General features: G+C 46.5%; 1 protein-coding gene across 2 annotated transcripts in view; it reads left to right on the forward strand.

Annotated features, from left to right (window-relative positions):
• NPHP1 (nephrocystin 1) overlaps window positions 1-13206 on the forward strand; it is a 523503-nt gene that overhangs the window by 475904 nt on the left and 34393 nt on the right. Inside the window, exon 18 of one of the 2 annotated variants that reach the window (XM_069234711.1) lies at window positions 3988-4061. The exons of the other annotated variant lie outside the window; for it this stretch is intronic. Coding sequence (XP_069090812.1) covers window positions 3988-4061 — 74 coding nt within the window. The remainder of the gene's footprint in view (window positions 1-3987; window positions 4062-13206) is intronic. 2 annotated transcript variants of the gene reach the window in all.

The following is a 13206-nucleotide window of genomic DNA, read 5'->3' on the forward strand; positions in this document are numbered from 1 at the left end:
TCCATCCAGCAAGGAGAGGCTGGCCCAGATGCTCATGAACAACACAACTTCTATATAGTATTGTAAAAAGCAAAGCGGGGTGGGGTCGTGGACCCTGTGCAGGAGGCAATATGTCTCTGGAAATGGACGGAACACCAGGGGATTTTCTTGGTGATGCACCACCTGGGGGGATCTCTAAATGCCAGGGTGGTCAAACTCAGCCGCCAACACCTAGCGGATCATGAATCATATGGATCACCTGGAGATGGCACGAGGTATCTTCTGCGAATATAGAGAACTTTGACTTGATCATTTTGTCACAGCCGAGAACTGGCAATGTCAACACTTGTGTGTGATTGAGTTTCGTCGATGACTCTCTCCCGGAGACGCTTTGCCCCTAGTGTTGAGCTGTGGACTCTTGAACTCCTTTCTGCCGCTACCTCTCTTGCCATGAGTTTTGAAGAAGATCAAGCACGACTGACTGGACCCAAGTTATCCTAGTGCCACCAGACTAGGCCAGGAGAGTTGTGCACCCCTGGGCATGAGCATCTGTACTCCCGTCAGGCTGCAGCTTTAGGGGAATATTCTTTTGCAACAACAGGGCAAGGTTTTGCACACAGGCCTGTGCAGTCTGAGCACCCATACTTGGAGATTGAGTGGTGGCAGCTGATTGTATTCAGCCGACCTCCTGAGGTTATTGATGTCCTATTGGCAACTAAGCTGCCCCTTAACTAAATCAGTATGCACCTGCTGTTGGGCCAAATTTTGGGCAGTTGATTCACCCACTTTAACTTTCTGCAGTGTTGCTTTTTATGTTGTCCTGGCCCAGCAGGGACCTGCCTTGGGCGCAGTTAAAGGGTATTTATCTACTCTTTTGGCCCTTTGTGGTTACCAGATAGGCCCTTTTTAATTAAATCTCCAATTGTGATGTGTTTTTTTTTAAAGGTTTGCAAGATACGCCCCTTGATTATGCCTTACAAGGACTTGAGTCTGTACCTTACATTCCTCATGTAAATGCTATTTGAACCTCTACACAAGTGTCCTCTATGGCTTCTCACCCTCAAGACAGTTTTCCTCATCGCCATAGCATCAGCACGACATGTGGGTGAGTTGCAAGCCCTCTCTGTCAACCCACATACACAACTTTCTTTCTGGACAAGTTGGTCCTGAGGATCCAAGCTTCCTGGTACTGCAACAGACCAGGCCAGTTGGGGTCACTGACCCTGTGCTAGGAGGCCCTGCACTGCTGGAAATGACTGGCTCTCCAAGGAATTTTCGTGAACCAACTGGCAGGCTCTTTAATGCCAGAGTAGACTAATTCAGCCTTTCATGTCTAATGACTCATGAGGGGCAGTTACACCTGGAGGTGGTGAAAGGTCTCTTCCACAAATGGTGAGGACCTTGGCTCAATCTCTTCACCACCAACGAGAATGCGCAGTCAGCACATCTGCAGATACCACTGCTGCCCTGAGTTCTCAAGAAGATCAGAGCCAACCGGGCACAAGTCATCCTAGTGACTCCAGATTGAGCATGGAGAGTATATATTCAGAACTCCTGGACATGAGCAACTATCCTCCGAACAGGCTACCCTTCTGGTAAGATCTGCTGTTGGAGCAGGAGGACAAGGTTCTGCACCCAGATCCTCGCAATCTCCACCTTCATGCTTTGAGATTAAGCAGGGACAGATTACCCTCTTCCCCAGCCAGACATTAAAAAAACTCTATGCACTTATTGTTGACACACATTTTTGGTTTAGTGCGGCACCTGGCAGATAGATCCTCCTTTTCCCCATCCTGGCAAAGTTATCTGATGTGCTTTTTCCTAGCCCAGCAAGACTTAGCTCTAGGCACAGTTAAAGGCAACCTTTTGGCTCTTTCTGCTTTTTGCGGTTGCCAGATCATCCTTCATTGTTCAAGTCTTCATTTGTTATGTGTTTTTAAGCTAATCTTCATAGCAGATCAAGGTACTCAAGCAATTGTATCACTCTTTTCAGAGTAGGGGTGGATCTAAGGGACACCATCACATCAAAAAGCAGCAGCTGTACTCACTGCTGTCTTCGGCTGACTGCTACCTCAAAATTCTTCATGCTACTAACTTCAGATAGGGGTGGGAGTCTCCCATTTCTCCAAAAAATGGAATATAATCCTGATGGATCGCAGGGTCATCTAGCTAATCCACTGGAGCTACACCCCATCTTTTCTGTCCTATCTTCTGTAATTACTTCCTTTCATGATGATGTGCTTTCCAGCACACATCTCAATTTTGAAAACAGATGTTTTTGCCCTGCTGAACAAAGGTGCCTTTGAGGCGGTACCCATGGAGGAAAGAGGAAGAGGATTATATTCCTTAACTTGTTGGTCCCCAAGGTAGAGTTCTGAGAGTCACCTTGGACCTTTGACTCCTGAACCTTTTCGTACAGCAGTACAAGTTCAAACTTTTGTTCCTGAGCAGATTTTACGACCCTCAACTCAATATTAAAGATTGGCTGAGGTGCTTGGAACTCCAACATGCCTACTTCCATCTTACCCATCATATCTTCTCACATGAAACAACAAGTGGCAACTCATTACTTGAAATAAATGCACATTCTAAATATATAAAAAAGAACTTATGAGTGCTCATACACTGACACACATCGTTGCCTTGATGTGTAAAACCGGGTTTACAGAAGTGAACCCGTTCTAATAGTGAAGAAACAAATCAGTGGGGCACATCTACAAGACAGTGTTTATAGGAAAAAGTCGGAAGATTCAAACGAGGCACACAAGCCCTCGACGTTTTTTCCCGAGATATATCAGAAAACAGAACTGGGATGAAATAAAAGAACAGAAAGAGGGGTTTATAGTTGGTTCCTCAATACACGAGGTTTGCGATGCCCATTATATAGATTGATTTCAAAGAAAGAAAATAGGTGACTGACTGTGGTTCAAAACAGGATGATAGGGACTAGAACATTCTACTGGGGACGTTATATAAAATATTTGTGCAGATAGTATTTTTACTGAGAATCTATACTGTCTTTTCGAACATATGATTGAATATCGTTTACCGGTAGTACTATGCATCGCATCTTTACTTTCCAGAGATTAAATCAATACCACCTCCCTGCCATCACTAGCAGCAGTTCGTTTTGTCCTTTTACCAACTAACTGCTTTCGTAGCTGGCAGCCTCTGGGAATACAACGTTTTAGACCTGAATGCACTAGCGATGGGAGGGATCAATTGAATGGTACCATGCCGGAGTCATCTCCTCAAAAATATGGATTACTGCATATTTTTCTTTGGGTAGTGGGATAGATCAGGTGTGTTGAGACATTTTTGATGGCCTCCTCGATATATATATCGTGTTTTATCAATGCAGAGGCTTCAATCTCATGGCGTGTCATGGTTTACACCTTGATGCAAATGAAGACATCTGTGAATTTCTTGGTCACTTTAATATAAACTAGTTGTCTTGATTGCAGGTGTTTAGATTTCATTTGTAAGAACAAATTATGTGTACAAGAAACTTGTTGGTTCTGTTATCGGGAATTTACCAAGTTCATTATTTTATTACTTGTTAAGTGTTACTTATTGTTCGTCTCTATTTTTTTTACTCTCCGATTCATCACTTAGATATTCATCTTATTATCACCATTTGCTTTAGCAGAAATAGTGCCAATAGGCTTTGTAGATATGTTTGTTTGATTTATTTTGCTTTAGGGCATTGAAGATGCAGTATGTTTCAGAATTCAATAGGAAAAGTAAAATTGAACAGAAGGTTGCCATTACTGATATTGTTTAATAATTCAGGTCTCTCTCAAAGTTGGAATGCATTCCTAGGGTTTTTAGTCATAACATTTCCTTTTGCCACGGTGGTGCAGTCATTTGCAAAGCAAGACTACGTTGTTTATGTGACCCACATGCTAAATAATTCAGACTCTAATTTGTTTTATTATATTGTTTGGTTGAAAATCAATTAATAGTAAACTTTGTAATTTGCATAACTATTATACTTTTGTATTACAGATTTGATTTGTAATCCTGTTTTAGCAACGTTTCCAAAGTTAATGGAACAGCCGGACATTATGGATGCTCTAAGGGTTAGTACCTTGTTAGTTTGTGAATATTCAAATTCACCTATTGTTTTGATAGCAGAATGGATGATCTGCCAGTCTTACAGTTGCATCAGAGAAATCTGTTAAGGTCTTGCATTCTGATTTTAGTAAGAGAACCTGCTACTGTATCAGAGTATTATTATTCTTAAGTTTTAAAAGTGTTTTCTTAAAACCGATGCATAGTACTACCGGTAAACGATATTCAATCATACGTTTGAAAAGACAGTATAGATTCTCAGTAAAAATACTATCTGCACAAATATTTTATATAATGTCCCCAGTAGAATGTTCTAGTCCCAAATGGGGACGTGGAACGGAGGGAGGCATAACCACAAGATCCCCATACATTGAATAACACCCCCACACTATATAGAACTACCTCCTTTCAAGTAAATGGATGTTTCAGAATTCTCTTCTTTAAACCTAAGGGGAGGACAAACATGAGGCAGACATATTCAATGAGCAGATGCCACGGAAAGGACAGAGAGAGGAGCTACTGCAGGCTAATTCCAGACTCCCCCAAATGAGGCATATGAACTTGAGGGCTGGGTCTGAATTTGAAAAGATACAACACAATTTCCTCCTTGTATTTGCCTATCAGTCGTGCAAGGAACAATAAGAATGCCTTAGCCCCCCTCTTCTGACGACCGCCCTGGACCCTGCCGACTCGGACAGGGTTTTTGAGGTTTGGTGGATTCCTTGGAGCCCTGCGCGCGAGGACCGAGGATCGATTGTCGTCCAGGTCCCCGGCGCCTCACCTGTCCCCTTTGCGCTGAGGCAGCCGAGGGCACTTTTCTGCGTCTTTGGTCCCGCCGGTGGGCTGCCCCTTTCCGCTGGGTGGGACAGACCCTGGACCAGGTCTCCGCTCTCCCGGAGCCTCGTCTCTTGCCCCAGCCTCGGAGTAGCTGTTATCGCTGGCTCCTGCCCGCGGGAAGCTGCCCGACCGCCATCTGTATTGAGGCGGCCAATGGGCATTCTTCTGCGTCCCTGATCCTGCTGCCTGGCTGCCGGCAGGCTGCCCTCCCCGGCCGGATCGGGTTGAAATGCAGGACCGGATCCCCACCCCCCGGAGCCTCATCTCTGGCCCCAACTGTAGAGGAGTCACCATCCCCGGCTCTAACCTGCGAGGAGCCGCCTGTCCGCCATCTTCACTGTTCCTAGAGGCCCCTAACCTGGGGTAATCTACTGGAGCCTCATCTCTGGCCCCAGCCTTGGAGGAGCCCCCATCTCCGGCTCTCACCCGCGAGGAGCTGCCCGTCCGCCATCTTTACCGATACTAGAGACCCCTAACCTGGGGTAGTCTACTGGAGCCGACCTTGGGCCGACTAAGGCGCTAGTCTCCATGTTATTAAGGCTGTTTTGCGCCGCCTGCAGCTCACGAGGAGCTACATATCCAGGAGGTGCTGCTTCGCCATCCCTGACTCGTTATTGGGGACGTTTATTTTCACCGCCTGCATCACAGGAGGAGCTACACTTCCAGGAGGTGCTGCTTCACCACCCCTGACTCCAGCCTGGGAGGAATCTTTCATGTGGACCCGCCTGTCCGAGGTAGGGAGTGTCCTTGAACTTTGATCTGGCTGCTGGGCTGACTCCCCCATTGCTTATTTTGCGAGTGGGGAGGTCCCGGAGGGGCTGGAGCTCAGGGTTCTTCTGTCCTTCACATGTGTGTCTCTTCCGCGCAGCGTTTGCGTGAGGCACGTGAGTTGGCCCCACCCCTTTCCAATGGTTACCAGTGCTCACCAATGGGCTTAGATTGGGCACTGAGTTCTGCATGTTCCCTTTGACCCTTGGACCCGGGTGATCTGCTATTCGACCGATCTTCTCGACCACCATCCACACGCGATCCTCACCCAACTTTCCAACAAGCAGCGAGGCTGCCTATCCTGACCCCGTGTGCTGGTCCCAAGCGATCCCCTGATGTGGGGTCTCCTGCCCCCTTGCCTGCCCACCCTTCCTCCCTCCTTAACTAGTGGTCTCCCTCCCACCCTTTCCCACTCTGTGTCCGCCCATCTCCCAACAAGAACACTCTTTTCTTGATCTCCCCTCTTTCCCTCCCTGTCGCAATCTGTGGGGCTTTTCAACCCCTGTTCGAGCCTCTTGCCCTTGATTTTCCTCCTGTCAACCCCCCCGATCCTTGGCCCCTACCCTGATCCCTCCCACCTTATCCCCCTACCCCTTTTCCACCCTATCTTGAGTCCCTTTTAACCCCCTTACGAGCAACAGCCTCTTCTCTTGCACATGATGTTGTCTCCCACAGGATACACCTCCTCACCCATTTCCCCCTTCCTTAAACCCCACTGGCCCAACTCCTTCTCCATATCTCCCCCTAATCACCTCTCCCCCTCTGCGCTGAAAAACTTCAAACGCAAACTTACCAGGCAACATCCGGAGCTACTTCTTGTTGTCACTTACTTCAATGCCCATAAAGACCCGAAAAAGAGTGATCTTATCTTCTTCACTAAACGCCCGGCTAAATGGAACACCCTCCTCACTACCCACCTCCACCCCTCCAAGACTACTAATATCCCTCACGGTTGCAAACTCTCTATCTCCAGTTTCCCGGCTTTCCAGGGAAATGTCATCATCTCCATCTTCAGAAATGGAACCATCATGATTCAAGCCAATGACTCCAACCTCCGTGCCTTTGAATCCTTATTCCCCTCCCTTAAGTCTGAACTCCCTCCCCCCTATCCACCCTCAGCCCATTGACACCCCACCCCACCCCCATTATCCCCACCAACACCACCCCCTACCCCCCCCCCCCCAGTTCCCAGTGTCGACAACCCCATCCTGTCTGGCCCACTCATCCCCATTTTCCCCTCTCACCCTAACCATGCCCCTTACTTCCTTAACCTCAATACCCCCCATCACTACTCCTACTCTGTCTCCTCATCCCAAACTTCATTGATCTTCCCCCATAACACCTCTCCTTTCCCCGAACTCCCCTTCGACTTCCCCTCCTCCATCGCCCCTCCCACCCCCCTTTTCCCCCGGCTCTCCTCTAGACCTAACTTGTTGACCTGTAGAGATACTCATATCAAACCTGCCCCCCCCTATCACCCCTAACCCTTACTCTGACTCTAACCCCTCCCACCCCTCGACAGCCTCCTTTAACCTTCTGCCCAGTGATCCTATATCCCATCTGAATCAGTCACCCCAGCCCCTACCTAAGAAGAACTTTATCTCCCACTCCTTCACCCCTAATTCCTCTCCCTCCACAAATATCAATGAACGGCTCTCCAACCTTGAATCCCAACTAGAACTCATCATTCAAGGCATCAACAAATTAGCGAGAAGCCTCGACTCACTGATTCTCCCAGTGCCGACCCAGACACTCACGCCTCCGTCGGTCAACAATTCTTCACAGAGTATCCACTGGCCCTCTAGACCCTTTCTTCATAACACCTCAAGACCAAGAAGAACAATACCTCCTTTATCTCACAAGGAAGCCACCAAACTCACTCTCTCCTATAACCCGTCCCTCCCTACCCCGACCCCCCCCTTCGAACATATAAGTCATCACTGTCCTCAGGAGACAACATATACAACCTCCCTCTCCCATACCCCCTGCCCACCTCGTTAATATCCCCCCACTCCCTTCCAAGCCTGAACCTAAGATCCATCCAAGCACCAACTGCATGCTCATAAACTGTAGATCAGCAGTCAAACACGCTACGGATCTTGCTGACGCTATCCTCAACCATAACACTGACATTGCCTTCATCACAGAGACCTGGCTAACCAAACTCTCGCAACCAATCCTGGACACCCTTGTCCCTCCTGGCTACTCTATCTACAACAAAGAGAGAAAGAACCGACTGGGGGGAGGTATTGCCATCATCCACAAAAATACCACAGAAATAGATTTCAAAGAAGCTCTCATTTTCAATTCCTGTGAACACTTGAACGCCTCCTTTAAGACCAGCGACAACTCTAAGGTGACCTTCCACCTTCTCTACCACCCCCCTGGTAATACCCAACCTTTTGCGGATCACCTAGCTGACCTAACAACTCACTGCTCCCTCTCTGACCCCAACTTTATCATCTTGGGCGATCTCAACCTTCGCTGGAATGATGAGAACAATGCACTCATCCAAACCCTAAATGACCTTCTTCACAGCAACAACCTTTCCCAACACTGCAAGGGCCAAACCCACAGCAAAGGCGCTACACTAGATGTGATTATAGCGCATAAAGATTCCCTCAAGGTCGACAATATCCTTCCTGTCGACTGGTCAGATCATCACATCATCCTCTTCCATCTCAACTATATCCCCCAACTCACTCCTCATCCCCAAAAATCCTTTAGTTGGAAAAGAAATGTCAGCCAAATCCCCTATCTACCCTTGAAGAAAAAATCACCTCTCTTCTTCCCCCCCCCCCCCCTTCGAGCCTCCTCTCCACGACGGATTTAACCACCCACTACAACTCGACTATAACTACCATACTTGATCAGCTTGCCCCTCTAAAACTGAAAAGACTGCGAAACATCCCATCTAGAGCTTGGTTCAACAATGACCTCAATTCAGAGAGAAGACAACTCAGAGCCACTGAAAGACTTTGGAGATCTGACCCCTCCTCTACCCACTTGGATCAGCTCAGAAGTGCACGGGGAAGTTACAAAAAACACATATATAATGAAAAAAGATCCTTCTTCCAGAATACCCTTGACAGAGCCATAAACCGCCCGAAAGAGCTCTTTAACATCATTAAACAACAAACGACCAAACCTGCTCCCAACCCCTTACCCACTACCATGGCCACCTGCGTTAACTTTGCCAATTTCTTCAACGATAAAATCACTGAGATTGAACTTTCCTTAGCACGGGACTCCCCCCCCAACATTGTGCCCCGCCTCCCTTCCACTATCAGTTTTATCCCTGCTCTATACCTCTCCGACAACCCGTCCCCCTTAACTGAAATCACTCTCCCCATCCGGACGCAGCTGCCGGACCCCGCTAGCTGGAGTTCTTTCCAACCCCTCCTGGTATCGGACATCTCCAAACTCATGTCCTCCTCCAAAACCTTCTCCCACCTAGCCGACCCCCTCCCTTCCTCCTTGGCAAAAAAACTCCACCAGTCCCTCTCCCCTACATGGACAATGATCATCAATAGGTCCCTCCAGACGGGCGTATTCCCAGACTGCTTAAAACTAGGCCAAATCACGCCAATTTTAAAGAAGCCAGGAGCAGACCTGAACAACCTCCACAACTACAGACCTATCTCCAACCTTCCCTTCCTGGACAAAGTTCTTGAAAAAGGTGCTCTCCAACAATCAACCCAACATATCGATTCCAACAGCCTCCTAAACCCTCTTCAATCTGGCTTCCGGAAAGGCTGCAGCACTGAGTCAGCCATCCTTAACATTGTGGATGACCTCCTCATCTCTCTTGACTCTGACAGATCCTGCCTACTCATTCTCCTTGATCTTACAGCAGCCTTTGACACTGTCGACCACAAACTCCTTCTCGACTCCCTCCAAAAGAGAGTAGGCCTTGAAGGTACTGTCCTCCGCTGGTTTTCCTCCTTCTTACAAAACCGAATGCAACAAGTAAAACTTCTCAACTCGACCTCACCCACCTCCCTTATCACCAGAGGGGTCCCCCAGGGTTCTGTCCTCTCTCCAACTCTCTTCAACATCTACATGGACCCTCTTACAACTATCCTCACTCGAGCCAATATCCCCTTCCACCTCTATGCTGATGACATGCAACTCTATATTGAACTATCCACCTTAGACGACATCCACCATCTGAACAATACCCTTAAAGAAGCCCTATGTTGGCTCTCACATAACCATCTCAAACTCAATCACGACAAGACGGAAATACTCCTCCTCTCGAAATCTAACCAGTTTCCTCAACTGCAAGAATGGCTAAAATCTATTGACGCCCTCAAATGCACTCTCTCCCCGTCTACCATGGTGAAATCCCTGGGAATCTCTCTGGACTCCAACCTGACCATGCAGGACCACATCAAGTCAAACGCTAATAATGCCTTCCTCAGCCTTAAACTTCTTCACAAAATCAAATCCTTCATTCCCCAAGATGACCTTAAACAGGCCACTCAAGCACTGGCACTCTCAAGCCTAGACTATGGGATCTCCATCCTCACTGGCACGGCCAAATCCCGACTCACCCCTATGAGGTCCACTCTTCATGTAGCTGCTAGACTAGTGATGGGAACTAAAAAATTTGACCACATCTCCCCAGCCTTGAGGAGTCTGAAATGGCTCTCGATTGAGGCCCGTTGCCTGTTCCGCACTGCCTGCCTAACACACAAAGCCCTTCACACTGGGAAACCTGAATACCTCGCTAACAAGCTAGTGAAATTTGGTCAAACCAGATCTCTGAGAAGCATAAACTCTCTCCTCCTCCTCCTACCGAAACCTAACAAGCAAAAAACTTGGTCATGCTCCTTCTCAAACAACGCTCCGAGAATATGGAACTCCTTACCCATTCACATCAGATCTAACCCTTCCCACATGACCTTCAAGAAACTACTGAAAGAATTCCTCCTAAACCAACCCTCACATCAATAAGGGTCTCTAACTCACCACTCCTCCTTCCTCGAATCGCCACCCTTCTATTCATGAGAACCCCTATGTATCCTCATTCTACAAAGTGACTCTTGACTTGTGTGTTTCTTATGTTTATTTTCTGTTCTGTTGTAAAGCGCTCTGTTACCCTCTCGGTCTTGCTAGCGCTATAGAAAACTCATAAAATAAAATAAAAAATAAAATTCCTCAAGGGATCAGGTACTTATTGACCATATGCATTTTTTATCTTGTAAGTAAAGTCTTCTGACTCAGATCCAGGGACCCATGTACTCTTTTTTTAAGACATTTGGAAGGTTGATTTCTTTGCTATAGCTCTGGTTAGCACTTCTCTGTGCTCTACAAGGACTGCACCCACTCTGGTCATTGCCGAAAAGGGCTCTTCGTGAGGAACCTTGTGACCATGACAACTGTGAAGTGACAAGTAGGCGTCCCTTGTATTCTCTAGCTATTCCACTATCGTTTTCAGCTAAATGGAATAAGTTAATAGAACTTTGCTGAAAATCATTCCCAGTATCCTGCTTCTTTTTTTTAATATCCCCCTTTTGAGACTCTAGCATAGTAACCCAGTTATTGAGGTGGTTCATTTTCTGCTCAGTCTTTGCAACTGACCTTTTATATCTTCCATCCCACCACCATTGCTGCCATTTATGGCCTTGATTTGCCTTAAGGATTTGTGTAAATCCTTCAAACTTGTTGTCATCATTGACTCACTCTAAAATAAGACTCTCTTTTTAGGTGAATTTCTTTACTGGCCTTTCTCTTGTGTCCCCTTTGATTTTGAAGCTTTCAGTGTGAGCAAATCCTGTTTCTCTTTCAGACCACTCTTTTAAAGTTCTTTAGGCAAAATCGTGCTATCTTTTTTTTTTCTTCTTCACCTTTGCCTAGAAAAGATGTCACTGATCTGATCAATGAGAAAAACCTCGGTCTCAGTGTACCTGCGGGTTTTCTCTCTGCTTTACTCCAACTTTCACATCTCTTCTCAAATGGCAGGAGGCACTTCACTGCCACAGTTCAGTGTATCGTGCCTGTGTCTACACAGAATACTGAACCAAAGAAGACAGCTCTCTCTGCTGCCACGAGGTAGGTGAACGAGAGATCCTCACATTGCAAAGACATGGGGCTAACTCCCCCCAACTTGCCCCCAGAAAGCCCATCACAGGACTCTTGCCATCTTGTGAACTCTCACTGTCACTGGTGAAGCATGGTCAAAAACATTGGCCAAGGCCCCACGTGGTAAAAAATGTACATTCATTGCAATCAAGGTTTTAAGTCATACTTCCATGCAAAGCACCGACGTTACATGGTCTGCAGTATAACTATCTGCACACAAACTGAAGGATAGCAAATAGCTTTACCCTGTTCAGAGGCATTTTTGCTGTGCACTTCTATTCGTGTTTTACAACCGGTATGTGCAAGATAATACTGTGTCTAAACTGAAGAGATAAAATTAATGCACAAAAATAGGAACTAAGTGCCAGATATACAAACTTTTTAGCCATCTCACACCCTTCAATTTGTTAAATCTTGTGGGTTTGCGACCTATGAAAATTTAATTACCTTGTGCGAATTCTCCTAAATGGTTAAAGAGGATCAGGGAGTGGTCCATAGAATGAAAACTTCATGTACATATATTAACTACTGGCTATCGCCAGTAGGTATTTACAGTTAGGACCTAGTTTCGATTGAAAAAACGTTTTTTGACTAGCCTATATCTTTGTCACCTTTTGACAAATTGTCACGAAATTTTCCAAAACAAAGTGTGCCCTAGGGTCTTGTTGTAAATGGAATGTTTTGGGATGATCTGTCAAGTTTGGGCCAAGAATAAAAAGGGGGGATACAAAAACAGTGCGTATCCAATGTTGATTCCCATAGACTCTTTAGACACGCCTGCAGCCCGAACCGCTGGACGGAATTACACCATATTAGAAAGTTAGCTTTTGGTCCCCAGCTGAGTCTTTTTTAATTGGTGTAAATCCATTCGGTAGTTTAGGAGAAATTAAAGGAAATCCAAATTTGTATATCATGGGCTGCAACGACTTCGCAAATACTGCCAATCTCGTCCAGAGATCTGCACCAACATGTCAGCCAGGAAGTGTTGGCAGCCATTTTGAGAATCAGCTTCAGCCAAAGGAAAAGGAAAAAAAAAAGAGCAGGGTACCGTTAGTCTACCCCCTTAGCCTTAGTGTAGGGGTCCCCCAGGGACCCTTCCAGGACTAAAAGGCTTTTTTATTTGAAAGAAAATTTAAAAAATGACAAAAATCACAACTATTTGCAAATTTTGCCTAGATTAAAAAAAAAAAAAAAAAAACAAGCAAGGTCTCGCAAGCTTGCTTTTATTTTTGGCCTCAGAATGGGCTAGGTCCCAGGGGCATAGTATTTGTCAGAGGGCCACAAGAGATCCCCCCCACCTAGAGTTTATTTAAGCCCCGGGGACTGCCACCTCCCTGGGGGCATGAGTGTAAAGTATTTTGGCAGTCCTCCCCGGTGCCCTGGGGACCCCCACCTCCCCGGGCCAAAATACTTTATAATAATAATGGGGGGGGGGGGTGTCATGTGACCCTCTCTCACATT

The sequence above is a fragment of the Pleurodeles waltl genome, chromosome 5, assembly GCF_031143425.1.
Source record: "Pleurodeles waltl isolate 20211129_DDA chromosome 5, aPleWal1.hap1.20221129, whole genome shotgun sequence".
Taxonomy (NCBI): Eukaryota; Metazoa; Chordata; class Amphibia; order Caudata; family Salamandridae; genus Pleurodeles; species Pleurodeles waltl.